Below are 23,052 nucleotides of genomic sequence, written 5' to 3'. Positions count from 1 at the left end.
AAAACCAAACCTGCACTTCCCTTTAAACAGCCCAGAACTTTTTTCTCATGTTGAGTGTCCTATAATGTACACACAAACAGCCTAATGTAATAAAAGGAAAATTTATTTCTTGCTTTTAGTAAACAGAAGATAAAAAAGATGATTATTGGGGAATGCAGCACTTCATGCAGAAGATGACATAGAATAGTGCATCTGTATTTCATGCAGCTTCCAGCAAGCTTACCCCATTATGCCCTTGTCACATGTCTTTCTTTTAAAAATTTTAGATCCCCAATCCTTATTCTTTGAGCTAATCCTCCTTTTGTACATATAAGAGAGACTGCTTTCCATTGGTAGAAGGAAGATTGTGAGTCTGAGACTGAAATCACCATGTAAAATTGACAGTGATGTCTATTCTTCTGTCAGCATACACCACCAATGTGGTGAAAAGATATTATAAATGCCATCCTCTGCTACTCTGACCTCTTCAGCATGAATGTAAATAGGGAGAACAGAAAAGTTTTAGAAAATTAATTTATTCTACATATAAAATAGCCACTATGTTGATATATGTGGAATGCAACAGATTACATAGTGATTTCTAGTGGTAAATTTTCACATATTACTAATGTGCAATTGTGAATACACATCAGAAGGATACCTTATTACCTATTTTTTTCAAGAAGTGAATATCTATAGTATAGATTAGTAAAGAGGAAAAATGAATATATTTATTATCAAACACAAAGAAATCAATCAGTCTGCAAATGTTCACTCATTAGTATTCTCTGTAAAGGATTTTACTTAGTGAGGAAGAGAAGTAATTGGACATTAGGAACTTGTAGTATTCTAATACTTTATTTCTGGTTGATAATAACAGCTTCATACCTGCTTGTTAACCTGATACTTTTTTTTTAAATCCTAGTCTAAATGTTATGAACTGTCTGTGAGCTTATCCTGCAATGAGTTCTGTATAGGCAGATACAGACGCATAGGCTGTGCCCCATTTACTTTGGAGTGAAATGGGATTTCAAACACATACAAGGATTTGTCATGTAGGGCTCATTTTAGAATCAGAAATTATTTGAAAATATGAAAATGGGCCTAAAGGAAATCTGCCTGTAATCTGTAGAAATATTGATATCTTACTCCTGTGATTAGTCAAAAAGAAAGCTGTTTAGAGCCTTAATAATGTAATTATATGGGACAAAAGTATAAAATTAAGTGATGATAAAATAATATGGTGATGAGCTTGATGTGAGATCCTTTACTGAACAGACCTGGTTTAATGTAGACAACTGTTCTTCTGTGGCTTAAACGTCACACATTGATTTGCCTGGTTCAAATTATACCAACTTGTGTGCTCCACTGAGTCCTTCTTAAATCAGTGACTCAAAAAGGAAGGTGATTTTTCTAGCACTTGGTTTCCCATTCCATGGAATAAACAAGAACTTTTGTCTCAGAAATCTTGGAGAACGTGTAAGGTGACAGTAAGTTTCAGATAAACATCTTGATCCAACTTTGTGTATCTATATAGATGTAGATCTCACACATCTTTACAAATATGCAATTATGGAATAGATTAATATTTTGACTGCATTTTATGCATAGGAGAATTTAGGTTCAAGGTAATTAGAAGAAGAATTTCACACAATATCACAGGAAGTCAGTGTCTTCACCAGGTTTACAATCTAGGTAACATAATTGTTAGTCTAACACGTAATACTACAGAAGGATTGTTTATCCTGTCTATGGCACTCCTCAGCCTACTGAAAAGGACTTTACCATTATGGATAATTATCCAAAGATTTAGAATAAAGAACATATTTTGAAACATTTTGAAAACGGCTTCAAATTTCTTGAAAGCTTTATAAGCTGAGAAAGACAAGTATTCTCTCAAAACCCTTTCATGACTAAGAGTTTGCTTGACATGTTTTATTGGATTTATTGATGCAGCAATTATTTATCATAACTACATGATTTCCATTTTATTTTCAGCACAATTCAGATTGCAAAAACAAAATAAAATACAATAAAATAAATATTCTATATTTTTAGCTTGGGTTAACAGCTATTCCTTCCAAGCTACATCCCACAAAGCCATTTTTGATGGGAAAATTGGAAATAGGAAATTTCCTTTGATAGGAAATTAAGCAGAAAAAGTATTGTTTTAAGATGCTACAATTCCCTACAGCTATTCAAAACCAATTTTAACAGAATTATCTCTGAAACAGAGTAGGGAGAATAGACTCACTTTATTCTCTGGGAAGACTGGAAACATGGCATACTCAAAGGATATATTAAATTACCAAAGAAAAAATGTGTCCATGTGATATAGTGTTCTTATTCCTACATCAACAGAATCTGTCTAGCCAACTCAGTGATATGTAAAATGCAGAATACTTGCTGAATATTTTATTTATGCATATGGTTTGTGCAATAAAATCAGTGCATCATGCATGAAATCTTATAAAAAAAAAAAGGATGTCCTGTAAAAAGTATTGTAAAACTTACCCTTCATTGTAATTTAAATTTCCCTGGGAGATATATATCACTATATTATGAAATTTGGTATGCATCTTACTCTTATTATAACTTAAACCAAGGTCTGGATTAGGTTGTGCCTGGAAAGTGAGAAATGCCTAAAATCCCAGGATTTCCCAGAACATGGGAAAAGGGGGGCACTGACAGGAGGTATGACATACTTAAGACTGACATTGGAGGCAGGAAGCACAGGATACAGTGACCACTGGGGGACAGCCACAGCAGAAAAACACTGGCATCTAATCCCAACCCCCTCCCCCACCATTCCCACAGGATTTGGTCCCAAACATTTGCATAACAGTTATCCTTTCTCATTTTATTATCCAAACAGGGGGAAAAAGTCTTATTTCACCTGAGCAACACTGGGGCAATTTGATAGTGTCAATGTGCATGTGCATGCATGCACACACGCGTGTGCACACACACACACACGCACACGCACACACACACACACACACATACAAATTTACTGCGACTAACAAGTACTGTAGTATGAGATACTTTAGGAAAGAATTTCAGCTGGCTGACACACAGAATGAAACCAGAAGATTCCCTTATTGTGCTTTACCCTGGAGAACCACTTGTAAATCAAGACAAGACAGTGGAAAAGAGATTGCTCTCTTGCAATGACAGCTGTCAAAAATTACATGGGAAATGAATTCTGGCACTTTCAATTTAGTTTGTTGAGAAAGGCAGAAGAATAATTAAGTCTGCCCTGGTGATTTTTGAATCTCACTTTGAGTAGACCATGTCAGAGTCCTTTAGGAAGCGTTCTGTTAAAAAAAATGAAAGGTCATCAAAAAGTATTACATTCGCAATATTTTATTTAATACTTTTTCTTCTCTTTCTATTATTTTCCTATGCTAGAACATGTGGTTAAATTTAAAAAAAAACACAAATTTTGCTGTGCATCCAAAGAACATTTTAAAAACAAAACAAAATTTAAAAACAAACCAAAACAATGCTGTAATATTATCAACCAATAATATAATTCTGATTTTCATCACACATTTGAGTGGTCACACACGATGAATCATGGTGTCTACACAGCAAAGTTATTTCAGAATAACAGCAGCTATTCCAACGTAACTTTGCAAGTGTCTTCACACCAAAACTTCTATTTTGAAATAATTTTGAAATAACCAAAAGTTTATTTAAAATTCTGTAATCCTCGTTCTATGAAGAATAGTGTTTATTCCAAAACATATATTTTTGAATAGGGGTTGTACAGACAGGCTGCATCTGCACAGGCAAGTTCTTTCGGAAGAAGGTGATGATCTTCTGGAACATTTACACACAAAAGGCATTCTTCTGAAAGCAATCTGGAAGAATGTAGTGCTTCTTCTGGAGACCCTCCTCCACTCCTGCTTCAGGAAGAGTGCCTTCTTCCAAAACATTATTCTGGAAGAAAATATGAATAGATGCTCCATGACCCCTTCTACTGAAATAGTGGTCCTCCATAGTGGCAGCCAGCCTGAGCATGGAGACACGCCTGCCAGCACCAGCAGGGCTCTATGGTCTCTGCTTCTTACTGCTTTTAAAGCTGGAAGAACCCAATAACTTTGTGTCAGGAACCTGAGAGCATGGAGACAGCAGACACATGCACTGCTGCCACACAGGCTCCCCAGGCACCCCAGCAGCATTCAGAGATCTATGTTGAGCATCCAGCCACTCTTCCCCCACAAGGTACCTCCAGGGAGCCATCCAAGGGCAGAGAGGAGCCTGCTTGGGCGACAAAACAGAGGGCCTCTTTATGGACAGAGGTAGCACTCCTGGACCTCCTGGGGCTCTGGAGAGAAGAAGAGGTACCGTAGGACACAACAGGGCAGGAATGCCCCTGCCTTTGTTTGCCTCACCACCAGCCTGGCCACATGAGGCCACCCTGCATGGACCCTTGACAAGGTCTGGTGCAAGTTAAAGGAGTTGAAGTGGGGTACATGAGGGCCCAGAACAGCGCCTGATGGTCAGGGCAGCCCCCTGACATATGCCTGTACTACTGGGGAGCTGTGGGACCTCCTTGCAGCTGAAGACAGCTCCCTACCCCACAGCACCCTGGACACGGCCAACCCAGAGCCCCCTACTGTACCAGAGGAGGAGCCAAATCTGACTGAGGACCAGCCCAGAACCTCCAGCTAGGCCAGAATGCTGAAGCCAGAGGTTCTGTCCAGGGATGAATCCTCTGAGGGCTCCCTTGTCATTGAGGTGCCCTCAGCCTCCTCCATCTAGGCCACCTCCCTCTGGGAGTCTCCTGACTTCTTTCAGGGACCCCCTGGTAAGTGCATGATGTGACACATACCTGGGAGTGTGGGAGGCCACACCTGAGCACACACATGATGGTCCAACCCCAGATGTCCCACCCTGGAGCGTGCCCTTGGCCTGTGGGCATACCCGCAGGGGACACCCAGTACCCTTCCCTGTGGACAGTGCAGTGAGCCACACGTGTGCTGGGGAACCTGAGAGGACCAGGCTGTGGCCAGCCCACCTGCCACTTGAGCAGGAATACCCCCATGCCCAAATGCACCCCCCTCATCTGCTAGCCCGCCATGGCCAGTACCATCCACAAGGCATTGCAGAGGCCATGCATGTCATGGGCATCTCTGCAGGGAACACCTGGCACTGAAATGGGGACATCCCCAGGACATATCCCTTGTGTCAGGGTTGGGGCAGCTGCCTCAGGCAGGCAGGGGCACAGCAACCAGAGCCAGGATTTGGAACTGACCTCTCTCGCTCTGTCTGCCCCCCTGCAACCTTACAGCTGCGCCATCTGAGAGCCAGGAGAGCCCCAGAACATCACTGGGGCTCACCGGCTCCATTCAGGCCAAAGAGCCACAGAGTTCTGGAGCTAAGGCCAGACCTGCACCAACAAGCATGGCATGGCAGGCCCACACCCGGAGGGCCCAACACTGGGGCTGCGAAGAGGAGACTGCTGCCCACACATCCACTCTCCACTACCAGAATACGCTGGTGGAGAGCTGGCTGGCACTGGAGGAGGCTCAGCTGGCTTTGTGGTGGTGAATATGATCTGCACTGTGTGCAGGCCCTTTATGGAGCTGCTCCCCGAGCCTCCGCCCCTCTATGACTCTGAGGTCCTCACTGCACACCTCCCAGCAGACCTCCCACCCACTGCCCTGCATGGACTTGTGGCCTGGTTCATGGCCAGGGCTAGCGCTGCTGAGGCAACTCCACTGCTGTGGTAGCCTCCTCTACTGAGGCAGCGCCCCCCCCTCCCCCGTCCTCTCAATGAGGCTGAGCTCATGCCCCTCCATAACTGGCTCCCCATGTTCACAGCTCCCTCCATGCTCTGAAAGGGACCCCATGGGCACTGGGGCTTGCTGTCCTCCACCCCCTCCCTGGGAGTAGTGCCCCCTATCCCCAAACCCCCACCTGAGTTGGAACCCCACATTTAATGACACACCCAATGTAAATAGTTCTCCCCCAAACATATATAAATAATTTCCAAGTTTTTTTTATTGCTTGAGTGTTGTTGTTTTGTAGTAAAGATTTATAGTTTCAACAATGCCACCACCTTGATTATTGGAGAGGGGCGGTGAGGGGTGGATGGGCAGGTGGGCCCGTGGGGGTGCCCAAGTGAAGTGCTCTGCCAAGTGGGCAAAAAAGCCTCCCAGAGGTCTTCCCAGATGTGGAGCCGGTCACACTCAACCTGGCAGTTGAGGGCTATGGTGGGCTGCTCATATCTGGGGCCATCCTTGGCCATTCAAGTCTGGGGGAACGTCTCCTCTCTGGCCTTGCTGAGGTTGGGGAGGGCACAGCAGGCCCCCACAATCAGGGTGACATTCTTCACTCTGACAAAACAAAAAGCAGTCAAGTAGCACTTTAAAGACTAGCAAAATAGTTTATTAGGTGAGCTTTCATGGGACAGACCCACTTCTTCAGACCATAGCCTTGCCACCATGACCATATGCCTAGCCATAGACCAGCTTCTTGCCACCATGGATGCAGAGTCTCTGTACACTAATATTCCACATAGACGGATTACAAGCAATCAGGAATACCATCCCTGATGCCACCACAGCCAATCTGGTGTCTGACCTCTGTAACTTTGTTTTCACACACAATCATTTCTGTTTTGGGGACAATTTATACCTCCAGATTAGTGGAACTGCTATGGGCACCCGCATGGCCCCACAATATGCTAATATATTTATGGCTGATCTGGAACAATGATTCCTCAGCTCTAGTCCCCTATTACCACTCGTCTACTTAAGATGCATTGATGACATCTTTATGATTTGGACCCATGGTACAGAGGCTCTAGAAGAATTCCACAGAGACTTTAACAATCTACACCCCACCATCAACTTATGCCTCGATTACAACATGCAAGAGATACATTTCCTGGACACTACAGTACTAATCAAGGACGGCCTGATCAGTACCACACTGTACCAAAAACCTACTGATCGCTATACTTATCTACACCCTTCTAGTTTCCCTCCTGCGCACATGACTAGATCCATTGTTTACAGTCAAGCTCTTAGGTACAATCGCATTTGCTCTGATCCAACTGACAGAGACCAAAAACTACAAGAACTTTACCAAATATTCATAAACCTGAATTACCCACCAGGGCTACGTCTACACGAGAAGCCTACTTCGAAGTAGCCTATTTCGATGTGGAGACATTGAAATAGGCTATTTCGATTAATAACGTCTACACGTCCTCCAGGGCTGGCAACGTCGATGTTCAACATCGACGTTGCGCAGCACCACATCTAAATAGGTGCAGAGAGGGAACGTCTACATGCCAAAGTAGCACACATCGAAATAGGGGTGCCAGGCACAGCTGCAGACAGGGTCACAGGGCGGACTCAACAGCCAGCCGCTCCCTTCAAGGGCCCCTCCCAGACACACTTGCACTAAACAGCACAAGATACACAGAGCCGACAACGAGTTGCAGACCCTGTGCATGCAGCATGAATCCCCCGCTGCAGCAGCAGCAGCCAGAAGCCCTGGGCTAAGGGCTGCTCCACACGGTGACCATAGAGCCCCTCAGGGGCTGGAGAGAGAGCGTCTCTCAACCCGCCAGCTGATGGCCACCATGGAGGACCCAGCAATTTCGATGTTGCGGGATGCGCAACGACTACACGGTCCCTACTTAGTAGGGCACTATTCCTATCCCCTCATGGGGTTAGCAGCTTCGACGTCTCGCCGCCTAACGTCGATGTTAACATCGAAATAGTGCCCAACACGTGTAGCCGTGATGGGCGCTATTTCGAAGTTAGTGCTGCTACTTCGAAGTAGCGTGCACGTGTAGACACGGCTCAGGAGAAGTAAAAAAAACAAATCGACGGGCCAGACGAATACCCAGAGACCATCTACTCCAAGATTGGCCCAAAAAAGCCAAGAACAGAACACCACTGGTCATCACCTACAGCCCCTAAATCAGACCACTGCGACAAATTATTAAAGACCTACAACCTATCCTTAATCAGGATGCCACACTCCAGAAGGCCCTGGGTGACATGCCTGTACTCTCCTACAGACAACCTCCCAACCTCATGAGGATCCTCACTAACAGCCACAGTCTATACCCCAGGAATACCAGTCCTGGAACCTTTCCCTGAAACAAAGCCCACTGCCAGCTTTGTCCACATATCTTCTCTGGAAATACCATCACTGGACCTAACCAGGTTACTCACAGAATCACGGGCACTTTCTCATGCTCCTTTACTAACATCATATATGCCATCATGTGCCAACAATGCCCAAATGCTCTGTATATTGGACAGACTTCTAACTCCCTTAGACAAAGGGTCAATGGGCACAAAACAGACATCAAAACACTCCAGATCCACAAACCAGTTAGTCAACATTTTAATGGAATGGGGCATTCTGTCAATGACCTAAAAGTATGTGTGTTACTGAAGAAGAATTATCGCACCGTTCTGGAAAGGGAAACAGCCGAGCTGTCTTTTATATTTAAATTCGGCACATTAACACATGGTCTAAATCATGATGGGAACTTTCTGAGTCACTATAGGGGCTTGTCTGCATACTTGGCTCAATCTAATTCTTGACCTTCCCCCCCCACCCCTCCACTCTCCGATTTGCTCACGTTGATTGTCTTTTTCTGATTTGTCGTCCTTGCTTACTGTTTTTGGTTCTCTGTGCCTTAAATATTGAGTCTGTTCTGGTCTGGCTATGGTCTGAAGAAGTGGGTCTCTCCCACGAGAGCTCACTTAATAAACTATTTTGCTCGTCTTTTAAGTGCTACTTGACCCCTTTTTGTTTTGATAGTGTATAGACTAGCACGGCTTCTTCTCTGTTACTATTCACACTGACATTGAGATGCATCAGAAGGTACCTAAATCTCTCCTTCAAGCAGTTGAAAGTACACTCAATGGGGTAGTATGCCCATGTGAGCTGACTGTTTAAGAGGTCCTGGGAACAGGTGAGGTAGTCTGGGCTGCAGCAGTTGCTTTTTCAACAAAACAGGCACCTGGACACACAGCAGACCCAGCTGCCCATTGTCCTGGATGCCCTGTCTGTTGAGAGAAGGCCCCGCAGAGCATCCATGCAGTTTTTTTGTCAACAGACTCTGTCAACAGCAGCATTGTGCCTCATGGCTGAGAGGCAGAACACTGCCGGGGAACGTGCTCAGTTTTGGCAACAAACTGTTAAGAAAACACATTTTGTGTGTGGGCATCCCACCAGTTTTGTCAACAACAGAAAAATTGGGAAGAAGGATTCCTTCAAAACGGGGGCACACTTTTGAAAGAATCCTGAGTACATGGTGGCTTTTATTTGAAATCAGCACTTTCAATGGGCTATGTGGTTGTCATTATGCAAACGAGGGGCTGCATATTCATATCAGCACCTTATTTGCATTTTTGAACACCGGTAGTTTACATGCCCCTTCTGAAAGCCATGGCCATTGTGTTTAAACTACTGGGAGCTAGCAGAAATTGCATATACCAGTGCCCTCAATATTTTTACCACCAGTAGAGCTAGTGGCAGCAATATTAGGGAATTTTAGAGAAAAAAAGGCTAATGTAGAAACAACATGGTGGTCATCAAGTCATATATGGATATAAAATGTCAAGCATTTAGATTCTTTATTGTAAATAGATTATAGAAATAAAGAGGAGTTACTGTAATCTTTTGTTCATAGTATGATTTTTGTTTGTCAAGTAAATAGTTTCTTCTTTTATTGGAAGGCTTCCTAGGAACTTTTTAGTTAAGGGGTTACTGACAAAATAGTCTTCAATTCTCTACCATGACAACAGAAATACTATGCACTGTCTACCTTTATTTTCAAATGTTTACTGAACATGAAGAATAATCCTGTTGCAAATTAAAATACAATAATCTTCTTTTCTACCATAGCAAAAGCGTTACTGGCACACACAGTTACAATGAGTGATGCCAAAAGTTCATTACTGATGACGTAGAACTCGACTGAGATTTGGAAGAATGGTTCACAAAAAATCTCTTATGAAGGGTACAGGTCTGCTACCATCATGACTCCTTTTGTACTAGCATACTTTAGAGACTGGAAGGCTTGTCTTCCCTATTTACAATTTCACTAACAAAGGCTACATCCACACTTACGAAAAACTTCTAAATGGCCATGCTAATGGCCAAATCAAAGAATACTAATGATACACTGTAATGAATATTCAGTACCTCATTACCATGCTGCTGGCCACAGCACTTTGAAAGTGCTGCATTTCGCTCACACGCAGCTTGTCTACACGGGGGTCCTGTTCAAAAGGACCCTGTGAACATCGAAATGCCCTTATGCCTATCCTGATAGGAATAAGGGCATTTTGATGTTCACAGGGTCCTTTCGAACAGGACTGCTGTGTAGATGAGCTGCATGTGAATGAAACGCAGCACTTTCCAAGTGCGGCAGCCAGCAGCATGCTAATGAGGTGCTGAATATTCGTTTCAGCACCTCATTAGTATTCTTTTATTTGGCCTTTAGCATGGCCATTTTGAAGTTTTTCCTAAGTGTACACACTGCCAAAGAGTCATATTTTACTATAGCTAATGGCCTTCCTCCATTACTCAAATAGAAGAGAGATGTGTAGGGCAAGGGGGCCTGTTACATGAAGTAGTGTCCAGGAGAAGCCAGTGTTGCCCTCTGAATAAATTCTGAATCAATGCATCTGGATGAAAGGTGCATTACCAATTATAGATAGGAATAAATTTATATGAGTAGTCTAGTATGTTTTCAAATTAATTTGTATAAACTTGGGTTGAAAGTATTTTGAATAAAAAGTGGAACAATCTTTTGACATTCCAACAAAATAAAAATAAGAAGATCTTTACATCTACCTTTCTCTTATCATTTCCCCTCCATAAGTGGCATAATTCAGGCAGGTATTTTATTGCATGACTTTTGACCAAAGGAACCTGAAATTTCCTCCATCTAAGTCTTGAATCTTCAATCCAAATTATTAAAAAAGACACAAGAAATCCTACAATAATTATGCTAAAATACTCGTAAGGGTTGGATAGAAAACTCACAAAAACAAGCAAGAGGTGAGATAAAAACTCGCATTATTGGACCAAATACAGACCTCAGTTATACCCACAATAACACATTGAAGCTGAGGAGGTAGAAGTGATGTAAATAAATACAAAGGTGCTGTCCAATGCACACAGTTATACTGATATAATTATGCAAGTGTATTTTTACTAATAAACACACATGCAAACAGGAGTCTTGATGGGATTCAGCAGGGTTTCACTGAGCAGCTGGGTTCAAAAATGATGTATTCCTCTTTTGGTGCTCCTTTTAGCAGATATCAAATGTCCTTTGGTCATTGTTCCATAGTTAAAGGGTTCCATAAATTTGATGCCAAGAGCAGCACATAAATTAACATAAGTAATCTCTTTGGCTTCAATGGGACAATACATATGGGAAGTTAAGCTCATACATTAGTGTTTGCAGGAATGGGGCCCTAGTTATTGTTGTACATTGAATAAAATTGGTTTCCAAATGAAAATTCATAATAGATACCAATGAGATAAACAGTACAGAAATAAATATGCTTCAATGAACAAAAATTATTCCCCTTGGAAGAACAAGCACAAAAAGTAATAAAAGGAAATAGTATATTTCAGTCATTTAAGTGACAAAAATGATTCTCAGAAGGATGCCAGAAAGCTCCTTATTCTAGATTATAAAATAATGACTGCAGGAGATAATAATTTCTGTTGTATATAGAAATGAATAGATACACTGCTTATGTTCATCATAGCATAGTTTTGAATTACAGATGCACAGAGAGCACTTAATTCTCACTTTCAAATATTTTGAGCTAAAAAGTTAAGTCCAATCATTCTAAATTATAAATTTTGAAATAAAAGCTTCAGATTATTTCTTGGGATAAAGTTGTATTAATTGGAGAATAGATATAGAAAGACTAATATATTACCAAAAGAGACAGAATACAAATATAAAACAATACCAGTCCTCCAGGCAAAAAATTTCCTTGTTTTATCATTATAAAAACAATAACATTAAGATGCTTTCTTTTAGAGCCTCAAGATATAAATCACAGCTTCATACAGCAGATGTTTAGAATAGAACTCCTGGTTTTACACTACATTAGCAGCCTTCAACTCCAAATCAATATAACACCAATCTTAAACCAAATCTGCACCGAAGCTTTCCTTTCTGTAAATTGATGAATGGCTCAGGAAAAAACAATTGGTTACTACATTATACAGAACATACCTAACTAAAACCAAAGAATTCCTTAGAACAATAGAAATGGCCAAAAACATGATGTAGCTCTTTTTAAATATCACCTACTGTTTAAAGTCATGTTTTAAGTGGCACTGGCAACAACTTATGTAGACTGTCCCTCTTTTTCTCTGATGTTTAGTTCATCAAGAAGGATTTTTTCAATTTTTTTTCCCATCAGTATTGAACATCAACCATCTTTAGTAAGGATTCTACAGGAAAAGTCTGGGGTATCAAAATATCAATACCATTAATGAAATGAAATCAATAACACCACTGAAGATGGACAAGAACTAATAGAATAGAATTGACTTTCTCCCCTGAGGGTGAATGTTAGCAAGGGTTGTGACCATAATTAACATCCCTTATGGTCATCCTGGGCACTTGTACAAATTTTCAAACCAAACTATTTCAAAAATGACATACAATACAGTTATCCCCATGTGGATGGAACTCCATTTAAAATGAAAAACAGTAATAGACATGTGAATCAGGGCTGAGATGAGATCAGATGCACGTAACGTTCAAAATTTCCTGACTTAAGTACTTGATGTCTCTGCTCTCCTATCTTCAAACTTCATTTCTATTACAGTTAGGTTATTCCATGGGATTGTTTACTTAAAAAATCAGAGAATTTCAGATTATTGAAATTACAAGGGGGTGTAAATCAGAAAACCGTACAGTCTATATTGGTGGCAATCAAGCTATATAAACTAGAATTGAACATTTTTTACATACAAAAATATTTCTTAAAATTGCTATTTGACAAAGAAAATATTATTTAGAAGGTCCTTATATCTTTCCCATACTGTGAGAGGTGGGAAAAGATGTCCAAGTGTGTTAATTATAAGTTAATGATTCATTACAATATATGAAAAAATAAACATCATTTGATCTTAAATAGGAACTCTTTGCTAATTGCTACTGCTCAGTCCCAGTAATTATATTGCCATGCTAGTTAACTCACTTCAATATATTTTGAGAGTAGTGACTGGGGGAATTACCACCCCTCTATAGTTTAATGAGAGCTAAGAATCTAATTCCTCACACACTGAGCTTGAAATTGCATCTGCCAGCTCTGGAATAATATGATGATCTAATCACCACAGTTAATTATCATTCTTAGCAACAATCATTGAAATAAATATATAATTTAAATATACCTACAGGTGCACATAATAAAAGAAGCAATAACTGCACTTGACTTTTTCATAGACTTTGTATTCCCCTTTTTCATCTCCCCAAAAATGTTTCTACCCAGACACGAGATAAAAACAAACCAGTTTGTGTTATGAGTTTCAACACTATAAAGAGGTGGATTTCTGGGAGGAGAGAAACAGCATTCTTATTTATTTCATGCTTAAATAACCATAGTAATTACCTTTTTTCAGTCCAAAATGTTCAGATAAAACATAGTAGCTGGCATACATATGTAATTATCTACTTTAATATTGACCTGCCACTCATCAAATGGCCTAGAGTCCAGACTGAAGGCTTTTATGATTGTTACTGCTGATGGGGATAGAGGATTGAAAAAAAATGTACCCTTATACTCATGCCAAAGGGGAGAGAACTGAAAACTTTCAAAGGAAATGTTAAAGAAGCACTCATACTGTCTGCATTCGAGTGTAATGTCCTGTCATTTAATGAACACTGCAGCACTTGGGAAATTCCAGATGGTACAAAGCACTGTAGCACATCTCCTTAATGACACAAGATAACCTTGAGCACATTGAATGCAATCCCTGATCTCTGCACTGGATTTTCACAGAATTGTGAATAGAGTTCAAAGTCTTTGTATGAAGTCTAAAGGTGGTCCATGGTCTGTCCTCAGTGTATCTAAATGATTGACTAAAACTCCATGAAGAAGACAGTAATCAATATCTCCTCTCTTCTGGTTTACTGGACTTCTCTACAATAACAGCTAAGTTCATCTGTGTGGGAGACAAAGCTTTCTTGGGTCCTATCCCAAAAATGTGGAATGAATTCTCTCAAGAACTAAAGACATTACAAACCTTAGCGCCTTCTGCTCTAAGTACAAAGCATATTTCTTTCACCTTGTGTTCTCTAGCATGTAAACACACATGAGCTGCATCTACGTGGCCCCTCCCTTTTGAAAGCGGCATGCAAATGAGCAAGATCATAAATGCAGACAAGTCATGGATTTAAATAGCTCATGCCTCATTTGCATATTCCTGCATGAGCTGAGCTGGCTTCTGGAAGAGACATTTTGAAAGAAGAATATGCAAATGAGGCACCAGATACATAAATCTGCATCTCATCTGCATTTTCCATTTCCCTCATTTGCATGCCTCTTTCCAAAGAGGTACACAAATGTAGACACAGCCAACTGGAGCATGGATAAATCTTAGAGACATAATATAATGTATTTTCATTTTGATGCAAGAAAATTTACTTACATACTTACAATTAGAAAATGTACTCCTTTCTTTACCAAAAAAAAAAAAATGAAATGTACTGCACCTAAAATCATCTAGTATCAGGCGGTAGCCCTTTTAGTCTGTATATGCAAAAACAACGAGAAGTCCTGTAACACCTTACAGACTAACAGATAGGATTGTTATGATGGTCTATTCCTATGAATACAAAATATATGACTGGACTGTTTATTTCTCCATGTTCATTTTGCACCACCTACGCAGTGATAACTACATTTTATATCACTATAAGCAGTCAGATTGCCTCAGGAGAATTCTCTCTGTTTGGAATCCAGATCAGTGGACAATGCAGCTTTCATGTATAGTGGGGATGAATGCCTGAGAATCAGAGAGCCACCATTGCTTTCCTGCCACCTCCTTTCTTCAGTCTGCCAGACCTGAGCTCAGGTAGAAAGGTCTCAAGCCCTTTAAGTTCAAGTGTTAGAACCTGATCCAAACTCTGAGAAGCTGACAGAATTGCTGAATCCCTGGGTAAGGTGGGAGGAGAGCTGTGTGCTCTCATAAGGGATGGGTCTTCTGAAAGAAGTGGAGGGGCAGAGGATAACCAGACTTAATGCTGCCTGGACCATGCTGCGTCACTGCCCCCACTACCACAGCCAGACCTCAGAGCCTCCTGCAACACGTCATTTTGGAGAATGCTGTGCCAGGCTCCAATGGGGATTTAAAGGGCGCAGGGGTACGGTCACTGCCATGGCTGCAGTAGCAGCATCCTCAGTCAGGAGTCCCAGACCCTGGAGCAACTGCCCATTTTGCCCACCTCCTCCCCTCCCATTGGCAGACCTGTGCAGAGTGTTTTGAATTCAGTGGAAAGGGTCCCATTTGAAGTAAGTCCTTAGACAGGACACACTGAATGGAAATATTTCTTACCTCGGCAAGCGGGTAAAGGGCTGCTCCACTGGCCATTGCTCCGGCACTGTGCTCGAGAGGCACCCTGAAGTAAATACCCAGTGCTGCAGGTAAAGTTTACAATGTCATTCAAATTGTACTCGCTTCCATTAGTCACTCCATGAGCTGGGTTTCCAGGATGTCCACATGTGATCGCTGTTAAAATAAAAGAAATAGACTGACACAACTGAAACATGCAGCACTAGGGTATTGTTGGCATTTTAACTTCTTTATAAACTTGCAATTTAATCTCCTTTTCTATTTATGTACTAGTATAGAGATAAATAGGAGGAAATAGAATGTTAAAAAAATCAGAAAATACATGATAGCTCCTTTTTTTCTTTACTTTTAACTTCTGTATAATAGAGTACATATAAAATACAAAAGTATGCTTTAACAGATAGCATACTTTAGGCGGATCTCAAACATCTTTACATTTTCAACTAGATCATTCAAAGAAAGGTCACTTCTTTTTCTCTTGTATGATTCAAAATGTCATAGGGCCAGAAACCTGTACACTAATCAACTTACATTTTATTTAACACTTCAGAAATACACACATCTTGAATACAGATTTTGAATAATGTTAGTTTAAGGGAGGAACCAGAATCCAGAAATAACTACAGTAATACAAAAATCCCAGCAAATATGGGCAGCTACCTTAAAATACAAACCTCTGTTCTACCTACCTGAAAGTTTTGGATCTTTTTGTAGAAATGTTATTTCAAATAGATTTTCTGAATGTAAAGACATTTTCTTTTAGTATTAATGTTATTAATTACTTTGATTTGTATCTTCTTGTAAGAACTTCTGGCCCAAGTCCCCTGTTACCTACACAGCAGCACAACAGGCTATAAAGCATCACACATGTGGGAAATAGTGCCCCTCCCTGGGCCTTGCTGATTCCAGCCCAGCCAGAGGTGCTTTTCCCCCAGCCAAGCCTTGCCAGAGTTTCTGCAGCTGGGACAGGTACCTCCCACCTGGCCCTGAACTGCTGCAGCAAGAGAGGATTCATGGGAGCCCTCTCACCCTGCTGCCTGTAGCACCAGGGCATCCTGTTCATCCTACCTCAAACTGCTCATCCCCAGCCCCATCTCAGAGCCTTCACTCTCCCCCTATCCCTACCTTCTGCCGCAGCTCTGAAGCCTCCTCATGCCCAATTCTACCTCATCCCAAAGGCAAACCCCATACAAAGCCCTCATCCCAGCATGCCCCAAAACTCTTCCCCAGCCCTGAGCCCCCTCCCACACTCCAAATTCCCCTCTCCCACCATACATAATCTCCAAATTGGTGCACGTAACAAAATTCATTCCACACATGGACATAAAAATTAGAGGGCATTCTTCTATTCTGTAGTGACTTATGAATGTGTTGCACTTTAACTAAGTGACTAGTTCCACTGACTACATTTGTTGCCATGTTCATTCAGGATGTTCACTGTTAAAAATAATAGTTTAGAATTGAACTAAATTGCATCGTAACAAACTATTATTTTCATAGTCAAAGGACCTGCTTATATAGTCATAGTTACATGTCTCAGGATGTTGGCCCCACACTGTAATTCCTATGGGATACAAAGTGTGGCCTGCTCTGATTCATATAGCATAAAACACGCTGCCAACACTTAATAAATATGAAAGAATAAACAGACATTCCAAATATTCTTTTTACTTCTTTAATTCTGAGAGCTGAGCCAGTAAGATACCAAGAGGCTTTTTGCTATGCTTTTTATGTTACTTGGAGAAAACCTGGAAATCCTGTTAGAAGTAGCAGAAAGGAGAAGGAACCGGAGAGGAAAAGTTCAAAAGCAGAAATGGTTAAACACAAGTTGGAAGTGCTCTATAATAAACAGGAATGACCATGGATGTCTCTACCCAGATCCTGTGGTGGCTTTGCAGAGACTGCGGCTTACTTTTCTCTCTTACAGAAATCCAAGCTGTGGGAGACCTTCCAATGTGACTGATGCCTGCTGGTAGAATGTCTCAGGAAACAGGGGGTTGAGCTACAGGAGGAGCCAGTTAGGCTGAGGAGTACCTGGTCCCATTGGGAGGTCTTCAAAAGTATTCATATGGAAACATTCAAGTCTGAGGAAACCATTCAGCTGCCGACGACTGCTGTCACACCATGAGAGGAGATTTTTTTTTTTCTCAGGGAAGACAGTGGCAGCTGGTTACTTTTGGCAGCAGGAACTGCTCTATCCCTGTTCACAATCCACCCACCCTCACTCTGGAGAACCATTATGCTACCTTGGCTAGGAGAGATGAGAAATCACCTCCTAAGGCAGAGGAGGAGAAATATTGTAACCCCAAGGCTGGGAGGTCTGTAGCTACACTCCCAGAAAAAAATATTTACAGTGTATTGCTAATAGGAGACTATTTTGCAGGGGACAGAGGCACCCATCTGCCACCCTGATATGATATCCAAGGAGGTATGCTTCCTGCCAGCAGCTCATATCCAAGATGTTATAGGGTGATTGTCAAGGATCATCCAGCCCTCTGACAACTATCCCATGCTACACATCCATGGGGGCACTCATGATATGAGGTATCACTAATATCACTACCAATGGAAGGTACCACCCTGAACATATAAAAAATGAAAATAGGCCTCTGGAAACACATGTAAGGAAGCTTGGAGTGCTGGTGGTGTTCTCTTTTAACCTTCCATTCAAAGATAGGGGCCCAACCAGAGACAGGTGCATACCGAAGGATCCTGCCTGTCTGCAAAGAGGTGTTGCCAGGTGAGCTTTGGCTTCAGTGAACACAGGATGCTGCTCCAGGAAGGACTATTAAGCAGAGATGGAGACCACCTATCGAGGAAGCAGAAGAGGGTACTTGGCAACAGACTGGCTAACCTAGTGAGGATGGGTTTAAAGTAGGTAGATGGGGGACAGGTGACCAAAGTCCACAGGTAAATCATAAACATGGGGACCTAGGAGACATGTCAGGAGCAGAAGATCATGGGCTGTAACAGCAGGGATAAAGAAGACACAAGACAGAACTGGGAAGTAAAATCAAATCAGTATCTTAGTTGTCTATAAACTAATGTGAGAAGTATAGGAAATATGCAGAAAGAACTTGAAATGGGCAAGAAACAATGGTCTTAAATTGCCCTCAGAGGTTTAGGGTGGCCATTAGGAAAATCTTCCTAACTGTCAGGGTGGTAAAGCACTGGAATAAATTGCCTAGGGATGATGTGGAATCTCCATCATTGGAGATTTTTAAGAGCAGGTTGGACAAACACATGTCAGGGATAATCTAGATGGTGTTTGGTTCTGCCATGAGTGCAGGGGACAGGACTTGATGATCTCTTGTGTTTCCTTCCAGTTCTAGTTTTCTATGATTCTATACGAGATCTGATTAGTGATCTATCTAGAGCTACACAAAACAAAAAAGCAGTCATGTATCTCTTTAAAGAATAACAAAATATTTTAGTAGGTGATGAGCTTTCATGGGACTGACCCACTTCTTCAGATCTGGAAATTCTGATGAAAGTAAACTGGCCTGACAAAAATATAACAGAGAGTTAGAAAAAATTAAATATAAACTGACAAATCATCTACATAGGACAGAAGGAGGCAGGGGCTAAGGGTGGGGAAGAAGGGGAAAAAATTACTTACTGCAAGTGTCTATTAAGTTACGTGACTTGCCTGAGATCACTAGGAATACCAAAGATGGGGAAGCTGTCTTTGTAATGTGTAAGATAATTACTGCAAAGTGTCAAACTTGAGAATAAACTCCAGTTCAGATGTCTCCCTTCATAATCTGGTGTCAAAGTCTCTTTTTTTAGGACACAGCTTTTTCAGGTCTTTAATACTATGGCCTGATCCACTGAAATGCTCATTGACAGGTGTATGTGTATACAGGTTTCTAACGTCTGATTTGTGTCCATTCACTATTTGCTGAAGTGATTGTCCAGTCTGTCCAATATACATAGAGGGGGGCATTGCTGGCACATGATGGCATATATAACATTAGCTGAGGAAAAGGAATATGAGCCCCTGATCATATAACTGATGTGGTTAGATCCTGTGATGTTGTATACAGAGTGAATATGTGGACACAGTTGGCAGTGGGGTTTGTTGCAGCAAAAAGTTCCAGGATTAGTATTTCTGTGGCATGGCGTGCGGTTGCTAGTGAGACTTTCCTGAGGGTAGATGATTGTCTGTAGGAAAGCACAGGTCTCTGACCCAGAGCCTCTGAGAGTGCAGCATCAGCTTCCAGTATAAGTCGTAGGTTGTTGATAATGTGCTGGAGGGGTTTGAGTTAGGGGCTATAGGTGATAGCAAGTGATGTTCTGTCATTGACGTTCTCAGGCCTGTCTAAAAGAAGCTGGTTTCTGGGTATTTGTCTGGCCCTGTCAATCTGTGTTTTTACTTCTCCTGGTTGGGTAATTAAGTTTTATGAATGCCTGGTAGAACTCTTTTAATTTTTAGTCTCTGCCAGTAGGATGGGAGCAGATGCAGTTTTATGTAAGGGCTTGACTTATGGATGATGGATTGTGTGATGTGTGCTGGATGGAAGCTGGAGGCATGTAAGTAAGTGTAGCGGTCATTGGGTTTCTGGTAGAGAGTGGTATTGATTTGGTCATCAGTGGTCTTCAGGAAATGGATCTCTCATGTGGAATGGTCAAGGCTGAAATTGATGGTGGGGTCCAGGTTGTTAAAAAATCTATAGAATTCTTCAAGAGTCTTTTTACCATGGGTCAAAATGATAAAGATATAATCCATGTAGCAAAAGTAAAGTTGGGGTAATAGGTGATAAGAGCTGAGGGAACATTGGTCTAAGCCAGCCATAATGTTAGTATACTGTGGGGCCATGCGGGTGCTCATAGCAGTACTGCTGAGGTGTAAATTGTTCTCAAATTGGAAATAGTTGAGGGTGAAAACAAAATTACATAGCTCAGCCACCACATTTGCCATGGGAACATCATGAATAATGTTCCTAATCACCTGAGTCCATCTTCTTGTGGATTATTGGTGCAGAGATCCTTTACATACATAGTGGCAAGGATGAGGTTGTCAGGAAGGTTTCCAATGTTCTGCAATTTCCTCAGGAAGTCAGTGGTATCTTGGAGATAGCTAGGAGTGGTGGTGGCGTAGGGTTTGAGGAGGGTGTCTACATAGCTGGATAGTCCGGTAGTGAGGGTACCAATACCCAAAATGATAGGGAGTCCAGGGTTTCCAGGTTTATGGAGTTTGGGAAGCAAATAGAATAACCTTGGCTAGGGCTCTGAAGGCATATCTGTGTGAATTTGGTCCTGAGTCTAATATCCTAATATCTTCAGTCCAAGAGCAGAAAGAATCAGATGGCTTAAGAAAAGGTTCAAGAAACCCAACAGTGGGTTTCTTTCTATTTTAATAGAATGTTCTTTTTTTAAAAAAATCTTGATAAAGTTTTCATCCTCAACATAATCCTACAGTAAGAGTTCCACAAATAAAACGTGTTGCATAAATAAGCATTGTCTTTAATTTGTTCCATAGCTTATGCAGCATATAACTACTAGGAAGAGTACATTGACAACTGGTCTCTTATTTTATGGTCAGGCACTGACATATTTTCCAAAATCGAAAAAAGAAAAATTAAAAAAAGAAAAAGAAAAATAAGGTTAAAAGCAGAGAGCAACTGAGCTGCATACTTATAGCTCTGATATTGTGTCAGTAATAATGCTTGTCATATTCATTTACTCATTTTAATTGCATTTTTGTTTCCTTGGATGTTTATTGAAAAGATAAATGAAGACAAAATAAAATTTGTTTCCTCTTATTTTGACCGCATTCCTAACTGCCCAACATCATTTTCACTAATCAGGAAATTTTTCCTATTTAAAATATTAAAGGCCATATCCTCACCTAGTGTAAATTGGCCTTATGAGAATTACACTGATTTATGACATCTGGAGATCTGGCCCAATGAATTTAACTATGTAATTTTCACAGATACACAGGATCAGTGCTATGCATTACTTTTTGGAACAATCTCTAAAAAAAAAACCAAAAAACTATTCATTGTAGTGCCGGATTTTAAAGGGTCTCAACTCTTTCTCCAGCATAAGCCTCATGGCCTCACTGCCTCCTTCACTAAAACTCAGGGTTTCAGGACTCCTGCTTCACACCATGACCTCTGCTAAATGACTCCAACTAAGACAGACTTCTAGGAATGACTTGCCTACTCTTCAGTGATCAATGCACCTTTAGAAGTTTTGACAGTGACACTCAAGAAAGAATTGTCAAAGCAGGATCACAGCACAGGAAGTCCTTAGGTTAATGCAGAGAAGTGAAGCTTAAAGCACACACTGTTCTCGTTAGCTCAGAGCCCAACCAAGCTGTAGTGAACTCTAATGTTCAAGCTCTGTGCATCCCTCACTCTGATTTCCATGGTCACAAGAATCCAAACTACTTTCAGCAGCCAAGTCTTATACCCACCACACACCTTCCCAGTCCTTTGTTCTTGAACTGTAGTCTTTACTTAGCTTCCGTGATGGAAGGTGGGAAACCCATCTCCCCCAGCTTCATTGGTTATTAGGTATCAATGTATATATTTGCTTTAGTCTTAATTTTTCTAGCATTTTGGGGTCAGCCTCAACTAGACTCTTGCAATGACTCCTTCAGGCTCAGACAGTCAGGTGACATTCACACGTATGTCTCTTAACCTATCCTGACAACACACAGTCCTTGCTTGCATCTCCCCTTTGGCAGATACCATGAACAATACAGGGAACATTGAAGCCTACATGTGATACATAAAAATATTACAGAAAATTCCCAATTTGTCACAGTAACACCTAGATATTATATAGGAATTGTTGTAAAATAACTAAATTTCTTATTTCTTTAAAACTACTAAGGATTATCAAGACTTTCAAGTTTCAATAAACAAGGCAATTTCTAACACCCCAGAAATCATAGAATATGTCTTCTTATTAATATCATATTTAAACTGCTCTTTCCTGAGACAACCTGAATTTGGTCAGCCATCAGAACAGATAATATACAGTAGGCTCTTGCAACAGAAAATTGTAGTATCCTATAAAAAATTCTGATAGTGAAGGTCATTTGTGTTTAGATTGTTGTCATTTTCAACCAATGTGTATTTCCAGTCACTCTGCTTCTATATACACCACTCATTACTTTTGACAGATGCTGCTTTTTGTGATGTCTTTGAGAAAAGAAAGGTCTCAAGCACTGAGTATAACCTTAGCAAATCACCATTATTGTTGTTATACATCACTGACCTATTGACAGATCAACACTACAATTCCTGGACTTTCATAAGAACAAGTGGTTGAAAACATAAAAAAGAAGACAAAGTGGGTAATTTTTGCATTATAATATTATTCAATCCCTTCAAAGTTGTTATAGCTCTCATGTGTTTAAAGAAGTGGTCATTTTTTTTATTATAAGGTCATTTTTGATAGCTGCCAGTCATGCAACTGATGCATTACAAATCTGACCTCATGCTCGTCTCT

At 41.0% G+C, this 23,052-nt stretch overlaps 1 protein-coding gene across 1 annotated transcript in view; it reads right to left on the bottom strand.

Moving 5' to 3' along the window:
• The window catches only part of CSMD1 (CUB and Sushi multiple domains 1), a 1,701,396-nt gene that overhangs the window by 71,613 nt on the left and 1,606,731 nt on the right, over positions 1 to 23,052 (bottom strand). The window contains exon 54 of the mRNA XM_074989136.1: positions 15,568 to 15,741. Within this exon, the coding sequence (XP_074845237.1) occupies positions 15,568 to 15,741 (174 nt within the window). The remainder of the gene's footprint in view (positions 1 to 15,567; positions 15,742 to 23,052) is intronic.

Source organism: Carettochelys insculpta, chromosome 3 (assembly GCF_033958435.1).
Source record: "Carettochelys insculpta isolate YL-2023 chromosome 3, ASM3395843v1, whole genome shotgun sequence".
NCBI classification, from domain to species: Eukaryota; Metazoa; Chordata; order Testudines; family Carettochelyidae; genus Carettochelys; species Carettochelys insculpta.
This window is presented reverse-complemented; position numbering and strand designations above follow the sequence as displayed.